The sequence below is a fragment of the Colletes latitarsis genome, chromosome 11, assembly GCF_051014445.1.
Source record: "Colletes latitarsis isolate SP2378_abdomen chromosome 11, iyColLati1, whole genome shotgun sequence".
In the NCBI taxonomy this organism is placed as follows: Eukaryota; Metazoa; Arthropoda; class Insecta; order Hymenoptera; family Colletidae; genus Colletes; species Colletes latitarsis.
Window position 1 is genome coordinate 10169604 of NC_135144.1, and position 25045 is coordinate 10194648.

The following is a 25045-nucleotide window of genomic DNA, read 5'->3' on the forward strand; positions in this document are numbered from 1 at the left end:
AACTTGGTACCTTTAGTATCGGGGCGAGATCACGTTTAATAGTACGAGGGTAGATCGAAAAGTAAAGGGTATGTTTATAAAAGCACTTTTATTTATAGATCGAAACTTTTCTTCTCCGTTTGTCAACGTTACCGCCATCGACGACATTGGTCCACCGTAGATTTATCTTTGTAGCTTCTTCCAACGTTTTTTATTAAACGAACAAATAACCTTTGTTAATATACATAGATAGAAATGCAAGAAATCGAGAATACGAAAAAGAATAAGACGTGTAATTATATTTTCATGCTAAATTCGGACTCGTTCAGTTTCGAAGCAACCAAAATCGACAGAATTTTAATTGAAATCTGTGAAAATTCAAGGTTAAAGAGATAAGACGTTATCCATTCAGCCGCCCGTACGAAACGTGCTTAAGGTCAACTCTGCACGCGTTTACACATATTACGCGGACCACACATGCTCGATCGTTCGATAGGGGGTGGAGCCACGCAGTGTCAACAGTTCAGTCACCAAGAATAGCTCGATTGTTCATGTATCCGACTATAAGGAGACCTTAAAGGTTGCCTGCTCCGAAGGTGGGTTGGTTTCAATTAAAGCTCTTATGTGGAGAATCCACACCTTGCTCAAACATAATAAGTTTTTTACCCCCTCTCGTTAACCCGTGGCAGATTCTATTGCGTTACACAAACCGTCTTCTTCCAAGGAATATCATTCGAACTCATCCAAGAAATCGACAATTGTTTGCAACTGGGAGCCCCCGGTTCTGTCGATCAGATTTTCTGCTCGAATCCACCCTAACACGATACTATTAAACGAAATTCGAAAAGTGGCATTACAAACGGTTGGGAGGTCTCATGAATATTCTCTGGATCGTCTACGAACGACTAATAGCAACTCGCAAAAACGGATTCCGTGGTAGGAATCGATCATTCTCGCGAGAACGAAGCGGCGAAGGTTTTCGTTCCAGGTTTAGGAGATGAGGTTTTACTTTCTCGGTGAATTATAAACTACCGCCGTGCTGTCTTCAATTTCTCGCGTTATAATGACAAAAACATGACCATTCCGTGTATTTAAAGGGAAACATTTGGTGCAATATTAAATTTCTAGCCTACGTATCAACGTGTTTTTTGTCAATCACAGCAGTAATGTAGAAAATCGGTCTAATTAAATAGACGTCGTTCCTAAAAGCGCGTCTGTCGCTACCTGGCTCCGACTCGGGCGTTAAAGGGTTAAAATCGATGACCCAAAGGACTTGCACTCTCCTTGTTAGATTTCGGTTCGTTGATTGAATTTGCAACGAAATTCGCGGCTGGGAATTGTACTCGCGAAATGGTCCCGATATCGTAAAAGTTTTATCGCGTATCGATCGACGTTTATCACTTAGGTTTCTCGTATATTAGGACGCACGAGGTTCGGATACGGATAGCTAAAATCGTTATTGACCATTTTCTGCGCGTCCTCGTGCGCGTTAACGGGGCAATGAGTCAATTTTACGATAGTCGACGTGACATTTGAAAATACCAGCTCCCCCTCAGCGATCCGACCGCTCTGGTATCCTTCTCCTCTTTGACCTATATACCCGGCGGCCTTATCGGGGTTATGACGACCTCACGATGATGTCATCGGCCCGCTGACGTCACCAGCACTCCCTTACGTGACCATTGAGAACGACCCGGTTTCTCTCTCCCTTCAAACTCTCCCCTCCCCCGCCGTTCACGAGTCCCTTGGTCTGTGTCTCTTCCCAAAGCTTAATGGCCGTGTCCTGTCTCATTCATGCGGATATTCCTTCCACCAGCGTGACCCAGTTACCGAGAATGTTCCTACCGTTGGATCGACGATAATCCGCGATACGGATTCTTTATTCGCGACTGTCGGAAAGAATTTCGCTGTACAGTCGATAGGGTGGGCTAGGGGCGGTTCGTTCCTTCGTGGAAATTCCTGTTGACGATCCGGTTCGTGGCATCTTTGCTATTTTCGTTTCGCCGCGAGGCCGTCATCCGAACAACATCTCCTATCATCTAGAAGGGCAACGTCCAGAAACCATCGACGTCCAAATAACAATCAAGCCATCTTCTTCCAGACTTGTCAGAAACAAGGATGATCGATCTACATTCTGTATACAAGGTGAATTTTCGAAACTGCTGGTTGTATTGAAAATGGCTTCGGATAAAATTTGAATTCGATGTAATTATTGATACGCTAATTCAGCTAGTCGTTCTCTGTCAGAAAATATAAAGCTAGTTGTATCGAAAAACCTTTATTTTAGGAGATATTTTAATTTAAATATTTTTAAATACTGACACAACTGCAGCCATGTTTTTTTTATCACTTACCGATGGAGCTCTAGTTTTAATCAGATTTTTGTCGATAACGTAGACGTCGTTAGATTATATATTACATTTTTTTAAATAGAGTCATATATTTTTTGATATACTAATCGATTCAGCTCGTTATTCTCTATAAGTATGAAGCTAGTTATACCGAAAAACCTTTATATTAGGAGATATTTTAATTTAAATTTCTCTAGAAAGTGATAGAAACTAATGAGTAGGATTTATCTGTAGTATTTTATGTATTATTACGTTTACTACGGATAACCTTTGTACAGCAATTCAAATAAAACGTAGTACATAACAATGCCTGCATTATCGACGAGATTCTAATTAAAACTAGAACTCCATCGGTAAGTGGTAAAAAAAACATGGCTGCAGTTGTATCAGTACTCAAATGTTAGCAATATTTAAACTAAAATATTTCCAAAATATAAAGGTTTTATGGTACAACTAACTTTATACTTTCTTACAGAGAACGACAAGCTGAATCATTTGTGAAAAAACAAACCTGTCTTTCAAATGTCATCTGTGCCTCCACATACAGAAATAAATTTTGTCTTTTTTAATACAATTAGCAATTTCAAAAATTTTAATTTCAGTTTCCAGTCTTTACATACAGGTTGAGTCTTCAGTGTACTCAAACTGTCAAGTAGCAGTATCAGTTAAATATTCAGTTTCCTTGCAAGTAATTCTTATAATTAGAATAGACAATTTGTGAAAAGGGCCAAAAGGAGTTCCCGTTTCCCATTTCCCATTTCCACACTTGTGAAACGCAAGGTCTGGTTAATTCTAGAAGGGCGTAACGTTCCAACTGACACTCTGAGATGGATTTTACAACTTTCGAGTGGCTCGGGGAAATTTTTACGAAGACTCACAGGTTTCCAGGGTTCGTTGCTCGCGATTTGGACTTCGTTTCGACGTAATAAAGTCCGGATCGGTTCTTTCGAACTACTCCCACGCTTCGAGACGACGAGAACGTTGGACTATCGGCTAGTCGCCGGGGGTAGCGAGTGCTCCCTTTCGCTTTGTAACCGTTCCCCGGCGACGAAGCTTTATCATTCGTGGGCTTAGCCCGGAACTGGGAGAGAAAAAAAAAACAGAAGGAAAAGGTAGAAAGGCAACGCCCTTCGTCCTTGGTACCAAGGAACATCGATAAATGTCGTTTCAGAACGGATATCCCTCTTCAAATAAAACGCGAAACTGGGTTGGTCGTTAGCGACTCGCGACTGGCTTGTTTCCTCATTAACTTTGCGCCCAATTAGGAACCGATTAGCTACTTTCCCTTTTTAAACGGTCTTTATTCTTATATTTTACGAATGCATTTCAGACACAGTCTTTTTTATCATGGGATTTCATCTAAATGTCTGTGAATCATTTACTTTCTTCCGTGGCGTACAAAACGGATGTTCCTCATCGTGAAAAATTCTTTTTTAATCAGAACTAAAACAAGACAGGACGATAAGACAATTTCGTATTACTAAAATTGTAATATCCAGTGTTTACATCGTAATGTCGTGTACTAGAAATTGCGAGAATAAATACCTTTAACTAGGCAAGGGAATTTCTCGTAGTAAACACTTCGGTAACAGAGTTATTAATTAAGAATTTATTAACGCGATAAAATTGCGAACGCATCGTCGAACTGACGCCGAAACAAACATCCCCGCCACTCTTAATGGATGCGAGCACCGGCTAACGAGTGCTGATTAATTTCGCGCGAATTTGCTTAAAGGCACCGATCATTATCGATTATGCTAATAACAAGGTACACGCGTGTCGCGCACAAAACGAAATATTATGCGTGGAGAACCAATTAATTAACAGCAACGAGTAACTCGTCGAAGGAGTGTTCGCGCGTTTACACGCACGCAATAAATTCAAGACGAAACGGGCGCCGTTCGTCGTTCGGGGAAAAACGGCACGGTGACTCGTTGCTGAATAATATTTCGCAATTCCCAACATTCCAACTTCTCGTACAATATTGGAGTCCTACGTTCGATCAACAGGTACGCCCCCGCAACGAAGTATCGAACCAATTGAAGCAATTAGTTCTTTAAACAGACGATCGAGCAACTCTCGTCCGAACCCTCCGCGAAACTTAATTCGAACTAAGTGTCATCGATGCCTCAAGTTTTTCGTCGAATCTTTTTTCGAGTATATTCTCACGTCAAGCGCCACGGACGACTGAAATTTTCATTCATTTCTGTACAGTAGCTCATGAAAGTATTCAAATGCTTCCAATATACATTGTTAACAGATAGGATGAACACGATAGGTTTAAATTTCCAAAATAAGATTGTAAGTAATGTTACATAGCAGTCTCGAGAATGCATACGTAGGATTACAAACACATCTGACAACACATACAAAATTTACAGGGCTTTTAGTGCAACCATACCGTTTTCGAACGTTACAAGTCACTACTACAGGCGGAACTTTAAACGTTAATAACTTTTTAACGAAGCCTCAATCAATAAATCGGTATTCTTGATTTTCGTCTTATTTTGGTCTCTAAAATCTCCCATTAAAATGTTATATGCTGGACAATTGGACTATATCTACATACGAAGTGATGAAAACGAGGAATATAATCACAGATCTTCGGTCACACATTATATTTGCGGTTAAGAATTTTTTTCTTGAAAGTGTGTAGGATTTCGGGGGTATATCTATTCTCCAAAATTGACTATAATTGTTCCCCATAGCCAAAAATAATTTTTTCAGAACGATTTGAAACTTTTTAATTTCGCCGAAAAATATAGGCATCTACTCCCTGTCGATTTTTCTTAAAAATTCGTTTTTGATTTCTAATAAATTTGGTTGGCGCTGTATGAAAAAGTTGTTTATTACTTTTTTGTAGGTATCCATGAGCTCTACTTCAAAAAAAAATTTCAATGAGATACGTTCACTATTGTAGGAGTTAGGGCCGTTTGAAAATTGGACCACTTTTATGGGGTTTTTCTCATTTTATGGGGTCAAGGAGCAACTTCTACAATATTTTTAGAATTTCTACATATTCTTCACTAAAATACGCGTTGATTGCTTTTTGAAACATTAAAATCGTCCAATCCGTTGAGAAGTTATGACGTTTTAAAGGTACGCATAAAATTTCAGGGCAACATTTCTGGTCAGACATTATATTTTCGGTAATGAATTTTTATCTCGAAACTGCGTAGGATTTCGAGGGTATGTGTATTCATAAAAAATGATTGCAATGAACCTCTGCAACTAAAAATAATTTTTCCATAATGATTTAAAATTTTTTAATTTCACTAAAAGTTTGACCACCTTCTATTATCGTCATTCCCAAAATATGGTATTCCATCGAAACAAAAACAACTGGAAAACTTGTATACAGCATAAAAAGTCGGGTCAGACACGTTATTGATGCCAAAGGAGGACTAACCAGATATTAATATTAAATAATTTAAAACTTATTCGTACGTTCGAATACTTTTGTGACGTTCGAAAACGGTATGTTTACACTAAATGCCCTGTAAATTCTGTATTTGTTGTCAGATGTGTTTGTAATTTTACATATACATTCTCGCGACTCCTATGTAACTTCACTTACAATCTTATTTTGAAAACTTAAACCTAACGTGTGCATTCTATTTGTTAACAATGTAGATTGGAAGCGTTCGAATACTTTCGCGAGCTACTGCATATGATAAAGTTCGTAAAATTGAAATATTTAAAGTTTGAAATCCTGGATAAAGCGCTGTCTCTCGTTGCCAATCGTCTCGCGCGATGACTCGGAATAGGAGACGAAATCTCATTTTCTCCACAAACACCGTATATAGATTCTGTGTATGCAGAAAGCTTCTACGTTAACAAGATTTGGATCACGGTATAATCCGCGTACAATAGGCTCTGATCTAGTTTGGGTAGTCCGAGCAAACTGTTTGGCATTGCTGATTACAAGATGGCTACTGCTATTATCGGGTTAATACATTTATATTGCGTCGGATAAACCGCTGGATTGCTTGGTTAAAACGAATTGAATAACGAATAACCTACTCCGTTGTCAGTTTAAATAACGGCGCGTCGTCGGATTAGCTGTACCTAATATGGTTCTCGAAACTTTGAAAAATGGGATAGAAAGTTTTCCAGATTAAACTCGGTTCGAGAAAATCGACCATTTTCTGTAAACGTTACAATAATTTTTAATAATATTTTCCTCGTTGTTAGGCGTTTAACACTAGAACTACAGAAATGGTTAAAATGGCCCATTCATAATTTCTAATGAAAACTGTGAAAAAATACGTTTCTTCGAGTATCTATCGCTTTAATTTCCTCAGTGCAAATAAATACACCATCGTTACCGGTAGTTTTAACGTTAAGTTCGAAATAATTGATGTGCTCGCGACTGTAACGGGACGATCTGTATCCGAATGCTACGATTTTGGGGACATCTGTACCTTTGAAGTCCCACGAATCGAAAGCAGTCTCTGGGGTTGGAGTCGCGTTACATCCGTCGAGTCTGGAATCTTCGACACAGAATATCGCGGACCATCTGGCCATCCGTATCGATCCCACGGGTCTTAGAATGTTTCTATCGAATCTTGGACAGTTTGCTGATAGCGACAGCAACTTAGGATTCAATTCGAACGAACTTAGCGAATGGATAAGTGAATTTAACCAATAATTTCCGACTCGCCATTACCGTTTATCTCGCGTTCCCGCCATCAGGGTGTCTTGAAATGTAAATTCCGTCGCGATAAGTTTCCAGGATAGATATTCACGGGGACGAGTAAGTAAATTAAGTATTCATCGATCCGGCGACGCGGTGCACGGCAATCTCCAAATAGGTTCCCGTAAATAATCAACTTACCCTGTATTTATCGACGGATATATATTTCCCTGTTGATCATTCGGTTCCGGAAATCGATTTTTGAACGAAATTACTGGCTTGGAAATTGGAGGCATCGTCGCGCGCCGCTGCTACGAAATAAAGGGAAATCGTGCCAACATATTTATCGGTGCTCCATCAACTTTCCAAAAATCAGAGTTATTTTACGATCGTCTGCTAATTTCTTTCGTTCCAGGACATCGATTACGATGGATTTCGGAAATTTCTGGACACCTACCTCGAAGACGCCACCCCCGACGAACTGTCGCGACACCTTTTTCTATCGTTCGTCAAAAAGGTGCCGCGCGGAGTCGACGGGAAAGCTTTCAAAGTACGTTCGTAATTAAAAATTCTTTGTTATTTGAAACTGTTTCTTGTAAGACGAGTGTTCCGACTGTTCGATTTCATTGAATTTTCTGTAGAATGATGGCAGATTACGTGTCCCCGGTGCACAGTGGTCTGGAAAACGATAATTTGTAGCCAAAAATAAAAAGAATGAATATTTGAAGTAATATTACTTAGGGGCACTATTAGTTTATGCGATGCTACGATAGTAAAATTTTACTACATAAAATTTAATAGAATGAATACCATATAATTATGAATTGAAACTATATGTATATGCAGGGTGAGTCTCTTAACATGACGACCTCAAATAACTCGTAAGGTATTCGTTGTACAAAAAAATGTTTCAAACAAAAGTTACATAGTATCTAGGGGGGCATACAGTGCTCTAATCTGTTTTTTATTACCATACTTTTTTATTGAGATATTAGTGTCACCTTCAGTTTTTCAAATGGATTGTCTAATATTCTCTTTCGAATTCGGATAAATCATCAACTTTTGCATAAAAAAGTATTACACAAAGTGGGACTTCAAATAAATAATTACTGAGATATTTTTTAAACAAATTTTATTTCAAGCGGTGTTCGAAGTGCTGTCCATTGCAGTCAAAAATATGAATGAGAGATTCTAGAGGTCAAAATAAGACGAAAATCAAGAATGTCAATTTGTTGATTGAATCTTCGTTAAAAAGTTATTAGCAAAATAAAATTTGTCTACCTACACGAATTTTTTTCTCGAAAGTGCGTAGGATTTCGGGGATATGTCTATTCACCAAAAATAATTATAATTGACCCCCACAACCGAAAATAATTTTTTCAGAACGATTTGAAATTTTTTGTTTCCGTCGAAAAATTTAGGCACCTACCCCCTGTCGATTTTTCTTAAAAATTCGTTTTTCATTTTTAGTAATTTTGTTTGACGCCCTACAGAAAAGTTGTGTAATACTTTTTTGTAGGTACCCATGAGCTCTACTTCAGAAAAAAGTTTCATTGAAATATATTCACAATTGTAGGAGTTATGGCTGTTTGAAAATTGGACCATTTTTATGGGGTTTTTCTCATTTTGCGGGATCAAGGACCAACTTTTCGAATATTTTTACGATTTATACATATTCTCCACCAAAATACGCGTAGTTTGCTTTTTTAAACATTAAAATCGTCCAATCCGTTCAGGAGTTATGATGTTTTAAAGATTCGCATGAAATTTCAGGGAAGCATTTCTGGCCTCACATCAGATTTTTGTTTAGGAATTTTTTTCTCGAAAGTGCGCAAGATTTCGGGGGTATATCTATTCACCAAAAATGATTGAAATTGACCCTCGCAGCCAAAAATAATTTTTTTAGAACGATTTGAAATGTTTTTTTTCGTTGAAAAATTTCCGGTCGGTATAAAACTTTAAACGTTAATAACTTTTTAACGAAACCTCAATCAATAAATTGGTATTCTTGATTCTTTTTTTATTTTGGCGTATAGAATCTCTCATTCAAATTTTTGACTGTAATGGACAGCACTTCGAACATCGCTTGAAATAAAATTTGTTTTAAAAATATCTCAGTTATTATTCATTTGAAGTCCCACTTTGTGTAATACTTTTTTATGCAAAATTTGATGATTTATCCGAATTCGAAAGAAAATATTAGACATTCCATTTAAAAAACTGAAGGTGATCCTAATATCTCAATAAAAAAGTAAGGTAATAAAAAACAGATTAGAGCACTATATGTCCCCCTAGATACCATTCAACATTTGTTTGAAACATTTTTTCGTACAACGAATACTTTACGAGTTATTTGAGGTCGTCATGTTACGAGACTCACTCTGTATAATATCTTTAACTTATGCACATTACAAAATATTACACGAAAATTTTTATGCGCAGCCAGATGATTCACCTGATTGGTTCAGTAACAGTCAAATATTTAGAAAAATTAATATATACTAGCTGCAGAAAAAGTTTACAAAATGTTCTTTAGGATATGGTAGCTCCAATTGATACACTATTTTTAGTAATATTTAAACTTTCTAATGAAATAAACCTGATGTTTATCGCTTTTAAACATTTTTTTAAAAACCTCTTCAAAGTTCGAATACTCATAAACTGAATGTTGCTTGTATACGACTTCAGAGTGCTTGTGAAATGATTAAATAACTGAAATATAGGTAGTCATATAACTCCAAATATAGTACAAATTTACCTTTTAATATTTTATAACGAAAAATTAATATAATTAGTTTTAATTTCAGTTTTACGATTTTTTATTTACAACGCTACCACATGATCATAAAGTTCTTTGACAGACCTAATATTTTGGATTTCGAAGTTTCAAAAAAACAATTTTTTATAGATATGAAAGTTGGAAAATTGGAGGTCATAAATTATCGCTTTCCAGATTGCTGTGAAGTAGTCTGAACTCAACTCGTGTAATAATACTGAAAATTAAAAATTTAATTCCACTTTTTAAGCCTTTGAGTGCTACATACTCCTGACTGAAGTGCTCGTTGGAAACGGAATACTGTACGCTGATGCGAACTCTGGTTGATTTATTATACATGGCGCAATAAATATAATTCTCTTAATGAATTATTTTATTGAATACGTTAAAATTAAAAATTTAACTTAAATGTTAGGTCGTCCCATATTGCTCGTGACGAGTTTTATACTGCAACTTAAAGCAATATTTTAAACACGTTATCAAGAAAAAAGAAGCAGGAGTCGTTTAACACGTATTTATTTATTATGTTACTGTTACAAAGCAACTAAAACTAACTTGTCTTTCTAAATCAACTTTCAACCGTGTCATGCAGCTACTTCTTGTATAAAGACACAGAAACCAACTCAAAGAAGTTATATTATTTAACACAGTAAAAACAGTACAAAAGCAGTAAACCTCTTCTCAAAGTCATTGTATCGTCGCTACAAAACATCTTTGATTTTTTATTAGAATGTAGTTCGACGATTTCACTAAAACTTTGACGTTTTAAAAAACATTCGTGCAATCTATTTCTTTGAATTGTTGGTGTTGGTATATTTAAAATTTCAGAAACCCCCTGAACTGACAAATTTTGTTTGTTCTCTGTTAAATTACAAATCTTCATCAATTTCAGGATATCGAATGGCACGAACTTATGGGACGACCTAATAATATAATTTATTTTTAAAATACTGATAATTGTGTTGAGGTATGCGAGCATATATGCGTCCATGAGCACTCAAGGGGTTAAGAAAAATTTCTAAGAAATCGTTAAGAAATCTAGATGGGAGTAAAAGTAAGAATTTGCGTATCAGGAGATGGCAGTGCTATCGTCGACGACCGGCTGTGCCGCAATCACGTCCCATACAACGTCCAGCAGCAACGTGAACAGCACTGGTATGCCTGGAGGAACATCGATAGAGAGCCACGGTGGTTCTTCGTTGGCCGATAAAATTCACAGCCTCACAGAAAAGTTGCAGGCCCTGGGGCACCATCGAACGGAAAGCGAAGCTTCCAGCAGGACCCGAACAGGTAGCTAAATCATTTGCACTCTTTCGAACGGGACAAACCAACCGATCAGACGATTATAGTAACGCAAAACGACGCAAAAATTCAATTAGAAACCTTGTACTGGAGCATGGAATATACGGAGTATGTACGAAATTACAATTATGGATGTAGACGTTTCATAAGTGCGAACTCGGAGCAATATTATGTAATATTAACTTCCTCTGGGCGAAAGCGACCTATTTGCCATTAATATCTTTTGATCATACCGCGCACGAACCTAATCAAAGGACGATATCCGGTTTGGCGGGGGGAGGGAGGGGGGTACACTGCGTCGGTATTTATGTCAACACGTAAGGTTCTATTATAAACGATCAAAACTTAAGTTAATGACGTAAGTGTAAGAGCTTATTTATTGTGTATATGTGTTTATCGAAGTTTAACAAAAAGAAGAAAATACATGGAACGCAAAGTAATTCCTATACAGATACAAAATTATGTAGAAAAGGAAAATGTTTAATATAACCGAAGAGAGAAAGTATGTTGACATTGTATTTTAATGCACTTCGTACGTTATTGTAATTTCTTTAGTATGAAGTGTGATATCAGAACTTACACTTTTAATTGAAAAATCTAGAATAATATTGATAGTTTTTCTCTTTCGATGCGGGGGAAACAATAAACGACAAAAGGCAGACGACAAATTTCAAAGAAAAGAGAGAATACCTAAAAATTGAAGGTGTCGACATAAATACTGACGTGGGTGTAAATATTAATTTAAATTATTCCCTAATTAATCTATGTACCATAAAGATATACAGGCTGTTAGGCCACCCTTGGGAAAACTTTTAATGGGAGATTCTAGAGACCAAAATAAGACGAAAATCAAGAATACTAATTTGTTGATTGAGGCTTCATTAAAAAGTTATTAACGTTTAAAGTTCCGCCTGTAGAACGGCAACTTGAGAACAACTGCGTGCACGCGATAGTGTTTCTCACTTTAAACGTTAGTAACTTTCTAACGAAGCGTCAATCAAGAAATTGCTGTTCTTGATTTTCGTCTTATTTTGGCCTCTAGAATCTCCCATTAAAATTTTTTCCAGGGTTGACCGAACACCCTGTATAATACACAATACTTAAGTGCATAATAGTTATATTATTTTGATTAAATTTAATTCGTACCTATTTTCCCTGCCTGTTCACTTAATTTTCTCCGCAACTGTATATAAAAAATTACTTATTGCATCAAGTCCTTCGATTATGATCGATTTCCGTGTTTCCGGCTAGGCCTGATGGTTCCTGGCAAACCTTTTCATCCCCGTTGACGAATGTCCACGATTTCGCGAAATCCAAGACGCAGGCAGATCACGGGTATCGGTTTACCTTTGCCCGCGGCTCTGATTGATCGAGATCGCGAGAAGGGTGGGAGAGTCGGGTGGGGTAAGGGGGACAAAAGCGACTAGAAACTTGATGAACCCCCGAGCGTCCATTAGACCCGTCGCTTTCTGCCCAGTAAATCGAGAATCGGGCCGTAATAAATCAGGAAGCTCCGTCGTCCATTTGGTCATCCGATCACTCGCTTGGTAATATCCTCTTGTTTCGGTGGGGTTCAAGGAAGCGTACATCCCATATTGATGATACAGCACACTTCGTACAGCTGCCACGACGTTATCGAGAAAAAGAGCACCGATAGCAGCCCCAGCCATAGCCAAATGTCACGGAATTCGTCGAAGAAGTCGAACAATTCGCTGCTCGTCAACAACGGGAAATTGGAAGGTAGGTCGAGCACGATGTTAAATGGCGCGCGGAACACTATTTACTTTTAACGGAACGGCGGAAAATTGAGGAAAAATGACTCGATGACCCGTTCGCGACAAACGTTCGTTGATTTTACATTATCGAACAGTGTCGTCGTCGACAATTTCAAAGAAACCCGACGATCGCCTTTGTTCCTGCTGAGGTAGAATGATCTTCGCCTTTCAACACGTGTTTTTGTTAACTTATTTTGAAATCGCCTATCAATGTTTATCAAATGCCATTGTTTGGACTTAGAGATGGTTGTAAAATTTGGTAGAAATTTAATTCAAGTTATAACTAGCTATACGGAAAATGTTTTGGTCGTCTTAATCATTTAAGTGCATATTTAAACGTCCGTAGAAGTTTGAGCAGATATATCTGTTTAATAATAAACGATCGTGTACTCTGGAAAGTCCAGAAAAATAATTAATGATTTCAACGCGTTTAATAATTTTAGATAAAAGGACTGAAAGCAGTTTCTTGTCTTTCCAACGAAATTAGATTTATGTTCTTTAGGAAAATTTTCGCAGTATAGCTTGATGAAATGGCGGAGAACGATTCCGCGACCATGGCCCATAATCCGCGAGATAAACAAGGGAATCGCTGGAAGATCGTAACCTAACTCTTTATGGTCGTCGTAGAATTCTTTATGATGAGACGTGACATATATGTTGGCAAACAAATCGATGCCATAAAGCGAATGGCCAGTCACCGTAAAACCTCCGCAAACGTGTACGACATAATACGCGCATCTATAGTAGCTGGATGACGTCCTAATCGACTCTTTTTTTTGTTATTGCGTCACGGATGCATGTATAGTGCGTAACAACAGTTTGAACCATAAAAGATATTGGCATAAAACTTGGATTAAATAATGTTGGAACGTTTGAAAATGAAAATGAAAAGAATTTTCATTTATTATTATACGGGAATAAATAATTTGAGATAGAGAACAAAGTTTATGAATAAAAGGAAATATAATGGAATTACCCATAGTATAATATTTATTTATTAGATCGTCAGTTTCACAATCTAACTAATATTTTATAAATAAATTCTATCCTTTCGTAAAGATTGGTAATTAAATTTTTTAATAATATAACACAACGTTATATTTAAATTGTTGTTTGTTTCAAATAAAATTCATCCTCGGAGAGTTTAAACGAAAAAAGATCGAGACAGAGTTTTATAATAAATCATGTTTTCCTTGCACCTAATGTTTGTTTGTCACATTTTTTTTTTACTAGATTGAAAACGTTTGAGCTAAAGTTTGCAAAAGAAAATTCAAGGCTGATCCAGTTTCTTTGTCAGTAGAAATACTGTAACCATGCAAAGAAGAAGCAATACTTATTAATAAACGATCGATGAAAAGTGACATTTAACGTTGGAGGCGTACCAAAATATTCAACTCGTTTTAAAGAAAATGTTTATCAGACTTTGACGCGAGACATCGATCAGACTAAACCTTTGACCAATGGATCCAGAAACGTGTGAATTGCCATTCATGAAATAACGCCTTGATCTTCGGAAAATGTCATGACATCCGGAAGATATTCGGATTCAAGATCAGTTATTTGTAGAGTTGTTTAGACTGGACCTTTGACTTTATCGTCTCTGCAAAGTCTGCCACCGCGGGTGACGAAACCGTAGATCAATGTCGATTTCTTACATAATAGTCTATTTTAGAAGGAAAGAAGCAAACATGTAAAATGGAGTTTTCATCGTAAATAGAACTTTTCGTTCAAACTAATTGAAATTAATTCAAAGTGTTATAGATAGTCGTATTATACATAAGAGGCACAAAATAAAAGGCAGCCTTCCTTGAACGATTGCTTTTATGAATAATGGAGCACAATATTAATTGCAAAAATAAATTAAATTTTAGTCTTTGTCAATGTACCCACGATACGAATGAAGAATCTAAAGCATCTACATATAAACGACTAAAATTTAATTTATTTGCAATCAATATTGTGATCTATTATTCTACACAATATAAAGACACTCGTGCAAGGAAGTTAACTGCCTTTTATTATATTATACAATTGGAATATCTATTGAAAACCATCTATAAACGACTGTTTTACACTCTTCACTAGTATCGTGGGGTACATTGACAACGATTAAAATTTATTTTATTTGCAATCAATATTGTGCTCTATTATTCTGCACAAAATAAAGACAATCGTTCAAGGAAGTTGGCTGCCTTTTATTTTTTTAATATAGTTTGCTATATAGAAACATTCTTACTAATTATTGTGAATACACAATACCAGTTGAGGGGACCAGGCAGTCAGAAAATCGATTATTTTTTATTTTTCTTCGAAAGTAATACTATTCAGAAATTAAATACCAAAGGTTCAAATTAACATGAAATTTGGGAGGCGACGCCACAAACTAACTAAATGTTTTTGAATTTTTCGTTTTGGACGATTTCCACCCTTTGACGCCTCTAACGACAGAGTCAACTGTATATAGTGGAATATCTATCTATACATATAGATAATTAAACGTAAATAAATTTTTTTTCTATCATTAATATGTACATAAACATATGGAAAAGAATTTATTATATTTTATTCAAACCTCTCTTCAAAAAAAAATCCTAGAAATTAGCTTTATTTCAAGCACTGAGACAAGAATCTCCCCTTAAGGGTTCATTTTTACCACGTGTTCCACTCCCCAATCGCCACAATGTGGCAATGTTCGAGTGTCCCGCTTTCGTGGGGAGTCTGCGTATTGGTTCGATGCTCGAAATAACGCGAGGAATCGTAATCATACGGTATAAATAACGTCACGTTTAGAGAACACGCTCGAAGTTCTCGCGATGCAGTGTCTCCCGGCTCACGTGGGATGCAACAAGTGAGAAATTCGCGCTCCCGATCGATCCAATGATCGATACCGACCTCCGGTATTGTCGTTACTTCCGGGCTCTTGAGTTACTCGATGAAACTCACGACGATCTTCTCTCGATTGTTGGCCAAATGGTGTTGAAAACCAATCGACTGCGCTTATCGAACGTTTCGGGCGTTTCCCTGAAGGAAGGCAAGTAAGGAACTTGAAATCTCCAAGGGAAATCGTATTCTCTACGGAAACGCGAGCTCGGGAAAATAGTAAGATTGGAAAAGCATAGTAGTTTAGGATCGTTTTATTTACTTTCCCCACAGACGAGTACATCTCCTCTGGAATTTTTTTTTAAACGGATAGAAAGATGCTTCGATTTAATTATTACATTAGAAATCAGTTTCTCGATTTGTTAGTGGTGAAAAAGATTTTTCTTTCGAACGCATAGAAAGGAGGTGAATTTTATTAATAGGAATTTCGTTAACCGGAATCACGTTTCGATAGTTATAGCGCGAAACGAAACGTCAGCGATTTTCACTTTGACGCCAAAAGTCTTGCGTCAAGTGCGTTCGTCGCGGTCGCTTCAACTTTGCGTTAAATTATTAGATACTTATTTTCGCATTTAAAATTGTTACGTTTCGTGCATTCACTTCGAAGTTACAGTCATTTGAAGTCAGAAACATATTCCCATCACATATAAACAATTGTGCACAATTCGAAGTGCAGAATCTGTTGAACGATGCCTTATAAATATTTTAGGTGCCTGGCGTGATACAAATTTGTCACTTTTTTAACATCCTCCTTCGAACAAATCGTCGAATGCATCGTTAGACGTGGATATCTAACGAGCAAAGCGTGTTATCTTGTACTCGTTAAAGTCCCCAGTTTTATAACTGAATTAATTCGATTCTCCTTGTTATTGCTTCGAACAGCAAAACGGATTTACCTTTCCTTTTTCTAACGTCCAAATGTCTGGTAAACGTCGGAGGATTAATCGCCGCGGGGAACAAAGCGCCCGGAAGCTCCGGGATGATTCTATTCATACGCGAAATGAAATCTCATCGGGAATCACTCCGCTATTCGTTATTCATTAAGCGCGACCGTCGCGTCGTAGTGAAACAATCAATCATTGCCATCCAACGAGCATCGACGGTTTCAATTAAGTTAATTGCACACCGTTGTTGCTTTACGTCGCCGCGAAATAAATCACACCCGTCCCGTGTTTCGAAGGAACTGTACAGGCCGTCGCAAAATTGATCTCAATGCCCTGGATCCGTCGAAAATTCCGCCCTCAGAATCGTCCTTGACCGGACTCTTTCGAGGTCCAATTTATCGCATCGTATTCCACTAATCAAAAATTTCGAAGAAATACAAAATTTACTTTTGCCCAGAAATTACCGCCATGTCAAATGAAAAGCGTAATCCACGGAATTGTGAATTCGTTTTAACGTTGTTGCACGTGCCGAAAATAAATCGTTTTTCGTCGATTGATCAGCCAGCTTTATTTCCCCCGTGACCGGCCGCTTTATTTGCCGCCCTTCGTTCCTCCTCGAACGTATCTGGTAACTCGTAGAACCACGAGATATTTTCGAAGATATTTTCGGGAGGGAAGTATCGACAATGGTGTCGACGAAACTTCGTTTCTTAAAAAAACGGTACACGGTACGCCTGATTAACCCTTTGACTCCTAAAAGTGTGAAAAGAGGGATTCATGAGAAAGGAAGGTTTTAAAAAACACAGGTTTAGTTAATTTCGATCTTCGAGTACATAATATTGGAGATCGATATCGATTTGGACGAAAAGTAAAATACCTGTGTGAGAAGTTTGCGAGTATAGGGTTATCCAAATTGAATGTCACATCTTTCAACAGATTGTTCTTTGTGATATTTCACACATATCATCTATAAACAAACCGTCATGGAAGGCTACACTGTGCAACAATGTGTACAAATTGTTGAAAATTATTAGAAACGTTCAAGCTTTGTTCGAGCTTGTTTTCGTGCACTTTGCGAAATTTTTGGTAAAGTAATCGACCTTCTGAGAGAACAAGTCGTCTCTTTGATAAATTCAAAAAGACTAGCTCAGTTTCTAACGTAACACGTGGTACTTATCGACGTGGAGCTAAAAAAACAATATTATAGCCGCTATTAATGAAATGAAACCCCAATTATGTAATAGTGTAATAGAAAATTGGATAAAACGAGTCGAGCATGTGAAAGAAGGGCGATCATTTGAATGACATTGTGTTCTACGATTAATGTTGCGAAGAGAACTTTATAATAAAATAAAGAAACCTAAAATCTCTAAAATAATTTGTGTTTTATTTCAATTTAAAGATGTTACGATCAATTTGGATAATCCTATAGAAGAACGATTAATTTGAGAAGCGGAATTTCGGTCGTCTGATTAACCCTTTGACTCCTAACAGCGTGAAAAGATGGATTCATAAGAAAGGAAGGTTTCAAGAAACACAGGTTTTAGTTAGCTTCGATCCACGAGTGCATAATATTGGAGATCGATATCGATTTGAACGAAAGGTAGAATACCTCTGTGAGAAGTTTGCAAGTAGAAGAGTGATTAATTTGAGAAGCGGTACCTCCTTTTGACTCCTAATAGTGTGAAAAGAGGGATTCATGAGAAAAGAAGGTTTCAAAAAACACAGGTATTAGTTTAATAATACCTAACTAATAATAGCTAACACAGCTTCGATCCACGAGTGCATAATATTGGAGATCGATATCGATTTTGACGAAATGTAGAATACCTCTTTGAGAAGTTTGCAAGTAGAATAGTGATTAATTTGAGAAGCGATACCTCCCTTTGACTCCTAAAAGCGTGAAAAGAGGGATTCATGAGAAAGGAAGGTTTCAAAAAACACAGGTATTAGTTTAATAATACCTAACTAATAATAGCTAACACAGCTTCGATCCACGAGTGCATAATATTGGAGATCGATGTCGATTTGGATGAAAAGTAGAATACTTCTGTGAGAAATTTGCAAGTAGAAGAGTGATTAATTTGAGAAACGGTAACTCCCTTTGACTCCTAATAGCGCGACAAGAGGGATTCATGAGAAAAGAAGGTTTCAAGAAACACAGGTATTAGTTAGCTTCGATCCACGAGTGCATAATATTGGAGATCAATGTCGATTTGGACGAAAAGTAGAATACCTCTGTGAGAAATTTGCAAGTAGAAGAGTGATTAATTTGAGAAACAGTAACTGCCTTTGACTCCTAAAAGCGTGAAAAGAGGGATTCATGAGAAAAGAAGGTTTCAAAAAACACAGGTATTAATTAGCTTCGATCCACGAGTACATAATATTGGAGATCGATATCGATTTGAACGAAATGTAGAATACATCTGTGAGAAGTTTGCAAGTAGCATAGTGATTAATTTGAGAAGCGATACCTTCCTTTGACTCCTACAGGCGTGAAAAGAGGGATTCATGAGAAAAGAAGGTTTCAAGAAACACAGGTATTAGTTAGCTTCGATCCACGAATGCATAATATTAGAAATCGATATCGATTTCGACGAAAAGTAGAATACCTCTGTGAGAAATTTGCAAGTAGAAGAGTGATTAATTTGAGAAACAGTAACTCCCTTTGACTCCTAAAAGCGTGAAAAGAGGGAGAAAAGAAGGTTTCAAGAAACACAGGTATTAGTTAGCTTCGATCCACGAGTGCATAATATTGGAGATCGATGTCGATTTGGACGAAAAGTAGAATACCTCTGTAAGAAATTTGCAAGTAGAAGAGTGATTAATTTGAGAAACAGTAACTGCCTTTGACTCCTAAAAGCGTGAAAAGAGGGATTCATGAGAAAAGAAGGTTTCAAAAAACACAGGTATTAATTAGCTTCGATCCACGAGTGCATAATATTGGAGATCGATGTCGATTTGGACGAAAAGTAGAATACCTCTGTGAGAAATTTGCAAGTAGAAGAGTGATTAATTTGAGAAACAGTAACTGCCTTTGACTCCTAAAAGGGTGAAAAGAGGGATTCATGAGAAAAGAAGGTTTCAAGAAACACAGGTATTAGTTAGCTTCGATCCACGAATGCATAATATTAGAAATCGATATCGATTTCGACGAAAAGTAGAATACCTCTGTGAGAAGTTTGCAAGTAGAAGAGACGTTTGCAACGGTCGAGCGTCGTCTGGTTATCGCTTACGGCATCGCTCGAAATTAAGTATACATCCCAATGTCTGCTTACAAATATCGTTCTAAAAATACGCGTCATAGACCGTATATCAACTCGACGCGCGCGTGCAATGCTTGATCGTTATAATTAGAGTCGGTCTCGTACGCACGCATCGATGCTTGGCTTCTAAATCCTTAACCGAAGCAACAGGTTCTCGAATGCCAACCTGACAGAAACCACTTCGGCTAAAAATAATGCATCGGTGTACTTTCCACGGGTGGAGAAGTTAAATCGTTAATACTCTACGAATCTGTGGTGCCTTTATCGATCGACAGTGAAATCGTTTCTATTTAGAACCCAGCGCGATCGTTTACGCGTTTATTCGTTGAATTACAGAGATGAGACATCTTGTCAGGAAGCAGAGCACGATAGACGTTCATTCGGTTAAAGTCAGCCTCAAGGATATCGTGTGTTATCTTTCTCTCCTGGAAGCTGGTAGACCGGAGGACAAATTAGAATGTAAGTAATCCTTTCCCTCCAAGATAGATCCCCCCAATTATACACGAAATCTATTTCTAGTCTCAGGCTAAAGTTTCAGTAAAGTTCCAGTCGAAATTCGTTAAAAATCGCTTATATAACTCGTCAGTTACGAAAGGCTTCTCGCACGTTCAACAAATTGATCAGAAATATAAAAGAAAAATAAAAAAAATAATTAATTGGCAACCCGTTGACTCTACGAGCTGCAAATCGATACTCGCGATTCTTAAACCTTCGTTCGAGCACACCTTTTAGTCACACACACGCCCAATACGTCGCCCTCGAGTTTGCATATCTACTGCAACTTGTTGCACGCCAATTTCGACGTGCATTAATTCGTTTACCCTATTTTTCTTGCAGTCATGTTCCGGCTATACGATACGGATGGAAATGGCGTTCTTGACACCAACGTAAGTGAAACGAGCCAATTCTCTTTTTTTCGTTGCACATATTTTTATCGAAAGCCTTCGTGTCTACAGTTACATTAAAATATTCTTTTTCTTTAATTAGAAAGATTCCTATCGTTGCATCGATAAAATTTAACGTAGATTGCTAAACAAATACTGCTTACGAGTTCTCTGATATGGAATCTGATAATTTATAGATAAATCTGCCAATAGACAAAGTGTGTTCGAAACAGATCGATGCGAGAGCGTCGTTATCTTACACTTAATATCATTATCGCGTATTCCTAGGAGATGGACTGCATTGTCAATCAGATGATGAATGTCGCCGAGTATCTCAAATGGGACGTCTCGGAATTGAAACCGGTGAGTTGGAATATCAACTGTTCGTTCTTGTCGTCTACGGTACGATAACCACGCGTATCTTAACTGTGACAGAAGACAGTTACACAGGCTCGCGAAAGTATTCGAACGATGACATATTCCTAATTAAAATTGTCGTGTCAATTTCAATTCGAAATATGTTATCGTTCGAATACTTTCGCGAGACTGTCTACATCGACACGATCAAAATTTTCCATCGATCTCGTCCCGACTCTAGATCCCGTTACGAAATATGTCAATCGTTTCGCGTTAGAAAAATCGTAGCCAAGGACGATGGTACTCGAAAGTGTCCTTTTTTGTTTCACCTAGCTTAGGAGACGGAAAATTGACGAGCGATATCTGAATATAAATCCTCGGTATTTATAGATACTGCAAGACATGATGGTAGAAATAGACTACGATGCCGATGGCACGGTGTCTCTGGAGGAATGGAAAAGGGGTGGTCTGACGACGATTCCGTTGTTGGTGCTCCTGGGTCTGGACTCGCACGAGAAAGAGGACGGAAATCATCTCTGGAGGCTCAAGCACTTTAGCAAGCCTGCCTATTGCAATCTCTGTTTGAATATGTTGGTTGGCCTCGGCAAGAAAGGACTTTGTTGCGTTTGTGAGTACCCGAAGACTCTTCTAGTGATCGATTTTTAAACAGTATTGAATAGAAATCGAGTACATTCGAAGTCACCGCCTCCATTGAACCCTAACAAGTGGAGCTTCCAGTGGAAATCGCTTTTGAAACGGTAGTAGGTACAAGTTATACTACGTACCTAGTATCAAAAAACTCTGAAGGGTTTCTTGAACATGGACCTTCGTTTTTGAGATATTTTGATTTACAGTTTTGTACGCCCCTAGTAAATGAATTATTTAACACGCTTTGTTAACCACGGATATTTTCAAAATATTTTTAAAACAGTTTCAAAAGCGATTTCCACTGTCGGAAGCTCGTAAGAGTGTAATTTTGTGTCGCTTTCACGCAGTTTGCAAGTACACGGTCCACGAAAGGTGCGTTCAGAGAGCGCCGGCATCTTGCATAGCCACTTACGTAAAGAGCAAGAAAACGTCACAAACAATGGCTCATCACTGGGTCGAGGGTAACTGTCACGGGAAATGTTCCAAATGTAGAAAGACCATAAAGAGTTACAACGGCATCACGGGTCTGCACTGCAGATGGTGTCAATTGACCGTAAGTAATGCTTAATTTTGTCTCGAATTCCACGCAGTTCGTAAATCTTCCGAATCTTTCAGCGACAGCGTGAAAATTGGAAATTATTTTAATACTAAAAATACAATAACGTTAACAAATGACAATAACAGAGCCGAAAATTAATTTCTATCCCTGAAAAATAAGGTAAATACTGGCATCTGTTACACTCCTGTATACAGCATGTTCGGCCATCCTTGGGAAAAATTTTAATGGGAGATTCTAGAGGCCAAAATAAGACGAAAATCAAGAACACCAATTTGTTGATTGAAGCTTCGTTAAAAAGTTATTAACGTTTAAAGTTACGCTTGTAGAACGATGAATCACTATCGCGCGCATGGAGCTGTTCGGAGATTGCCGTTCTACAGGCTTAACTTTAAACGTTAATAACTTTTTAATGAAGCTTCAATTAACAAATTAGTATTCGTGAGTTTTGTCTTATTTTGGTCTCTAGAATCTCCCATTAAAATTTTTCCCAAAAGTGACCGAACACCCTGTATAAAATCCCTCCACCTCTTATTGGTTTTGAGAAATAGGAAAATTTGTCGTTGTATATCAATAACCGACACTTATGTAATGTATCTCGGAAGTATCGAGCGATAGGTACAATGTGATGAATGATAAATTTGTTATTACTTTATAAAGTTACGATGTTCATATAATCGGTAAAATTGCAGTTGCATAACAGATGCGTCTCGCAAGTGAGAACGGAATGCACACTTGGCGAGTTTGCAGTTCATATACTGCCGCCTACAGCAATATGTCCGATCGTTCTGGACAGACAACGATCCTTGTCGCGGGATAGCAAACGGGGAAGCAAACATGGCCAGGATTCGTCGTCCGTGAGCTCCGTAAGTTCGATCGAATAAATTTTATTTAACGATTCTCGACAATACTGTAACTAACAAGGGAAGAACCACGATTGTACGACGTGATTATATGTATATATAATAATTTTAAAGATACAATGAATTAACACATTGACTGCCACGTCATCCACATATGGGTGACAAGGTTTTTCACTAAAAGAAATAAATCTAAATGTGACTCTTGAATTTTAACGAGACTGTGAAAATAAATTTTATGACAAATTATGGGTATGCTAGTTCCCAATTGTCTAAAAACAGAGTTTCGTTTTCGTGGACAATTTGAGGAGTTTGGTCTGGCAATCAACGTGTTAAAGTTATGGACCATACCTATATATCATGAGTATTGAATGTAGATATCGAAGTGGTTTTGGCAAAGTTAAAAGAATGTAGAGTGAGTCGTTGAATTCATTTTTGAATCAACCATTTAAAAGAAATCGGACCTTAATTTTTTATCATAATTTGACCAGTACCGTTCTCCTTTCCAGATTGGGTTTTTAACATCTGGCAACGCATCGAACCAACAGCCAGCGATGTCCTTCCAAATCACTCCACCGCCCGGTATAGTGCCCCTACTAGTCTTCATAAATCCAAAATCCGGCGGCAGACAAGGCGAACGCATGCTGAGGAAGTTCCAATACATCTTGAACCCGCGACAGGTTCATAATCTGGCCATGGGTGGGCCCATGCAGGCCCTGCAAATGTTCAAGGACGTGGAGAACTTCAAGGTGATCTGCTGCGGGGGCGACGGTACCGTTGGCTGGGTTTTGGAAACCATGGGTATGATTTATAAAATTTTTTGGAGAGGCTTCCATGTGCAACAACCCTTAACTGGTATCGTGTATATTTTAAATAGTATGTTTTGGAGCAGAGAAATGCCTCACGATACTAGTTATTGCAAGTATAATGGATGTGCAGAGTATTCAGAGTATCTTTACACTTTAGATCGTGTTCAATTCGAACACCAGCCCGCTGTAGGCGTTATTCCGTTGGGTACAGGCAACGATCTTGCGAGATGTTTGCGGTGGGGTGGCGGTTACGAGGGCGAAGCTATTCACAAAGTCCTCAAAGTACGTAGATTGTCGTTGCAACAAGTAAATCATCGATAAAATGATATAATTATAGGGCAGTAGACTTAATAGAGTTAAAATTAAAAAACATTTATTTATTCGTCGATAAAACAGATGGTCATTCTTTATTTGTTACCGTATGAAAAGAATGATTTGAAATTATTTGATTTATTGAAATGTAACATAGAATTAAGTAGAAATAATAGTGCTTAATATTAATGAATTATTTATTGATGATCCAGGCAAAGATAGTAATAAATTACCAGCTAATATATCGTCGAATAATATTTATGATCGATTCAATTAATACTAAGTATTTAATGGGGTTATGTAATAGATATTAAGCTTACATTTATTACGCAGAAAATACGATTCTGAGCAGAGTAATAACTTGCAGAAAATAGAAAAGTCGACGTCCGTGATGATGGATCGTTGGCAAATAGAGGTGCTGGACCAGAACGATGAGAAGAAAGCGAACCAGGACAGTATTCCATACAATATCATCAATAATTATTTTTCGGTGGGCGTCGACGCGGCGATATGCGTGAAATTCCACATGGAGAGGGAGAAGAACCCCGAGAAGTTCAACAGTAGGATGAAAAATAAACTATGGTACTTCGAGTACGCGACCACAGAACAATTCGCTGCCAGCTGCAAGAATCTTCACGAAGATCTTGAAATCATTGTACGTATTTTACCCTCTCGTGCTCGAATATTTTATATCTAACCCTTTCGTTAAAGTCTCGCGTACACGGCGAGTCGTGAAATTGCAAAATAAAAAAGGAATGCTTGACCCGCCG

The 25045-nt window shown here is 37.6% G+C and overlaps 1 protein-coding gene across 2 annotated transcripts in view; it reads left to right on the top strand.

Moving 5' to 3' along the window:
• Dgk (diacyl glycerol kinase 1) overlaps positions 1-25045 on the top strand; it is a 108240-nt gene that overhangs the window by 72395 nt on the left and 10800 nt on the right. The window contains exons 4-15 of one of the 2 annotated variants that reach the window (XM_076779156.1): positions 7382-7516; positions 10816-11032; positions 12623-12784; positions 20186-20308; positions 20687-20736; positions 21022-21096; positions 21481-21718; positions 22086-22291; positions 22987-23160; positions 23664-23955; positions 24121-24245; positions 24643-24930. In XM_076779156.1, the coding sequence (XP_076635271.1) occupies positions 7382-7516; positions 10816-11032; positions 12623-12784; positions 20186-20308; positions 20687-20736; positions 21022-21096; positions 21481-21718; positions 22086-22291; positions 22987-23160; positions 23664-23955; positions 24121-24245; positions 24643-24930 (2085 nt within the window). Of the gene's footprint in view, positions 1-7381; positions 7517-10815; positions 11033-12622; positions 12785-15649; positions 15851-20185; positions 20309-20686; positions 20737-21021; positions 21097-21480; positions 21719-22085; positions 22292-22986; positions 23161-23663; positions 23956-24120; positions 24246-24642; positions 24931-25045 lie in introns of those variants that run through there. The other variant, XM_076779157.1, reaches the window with a different exon arrangement.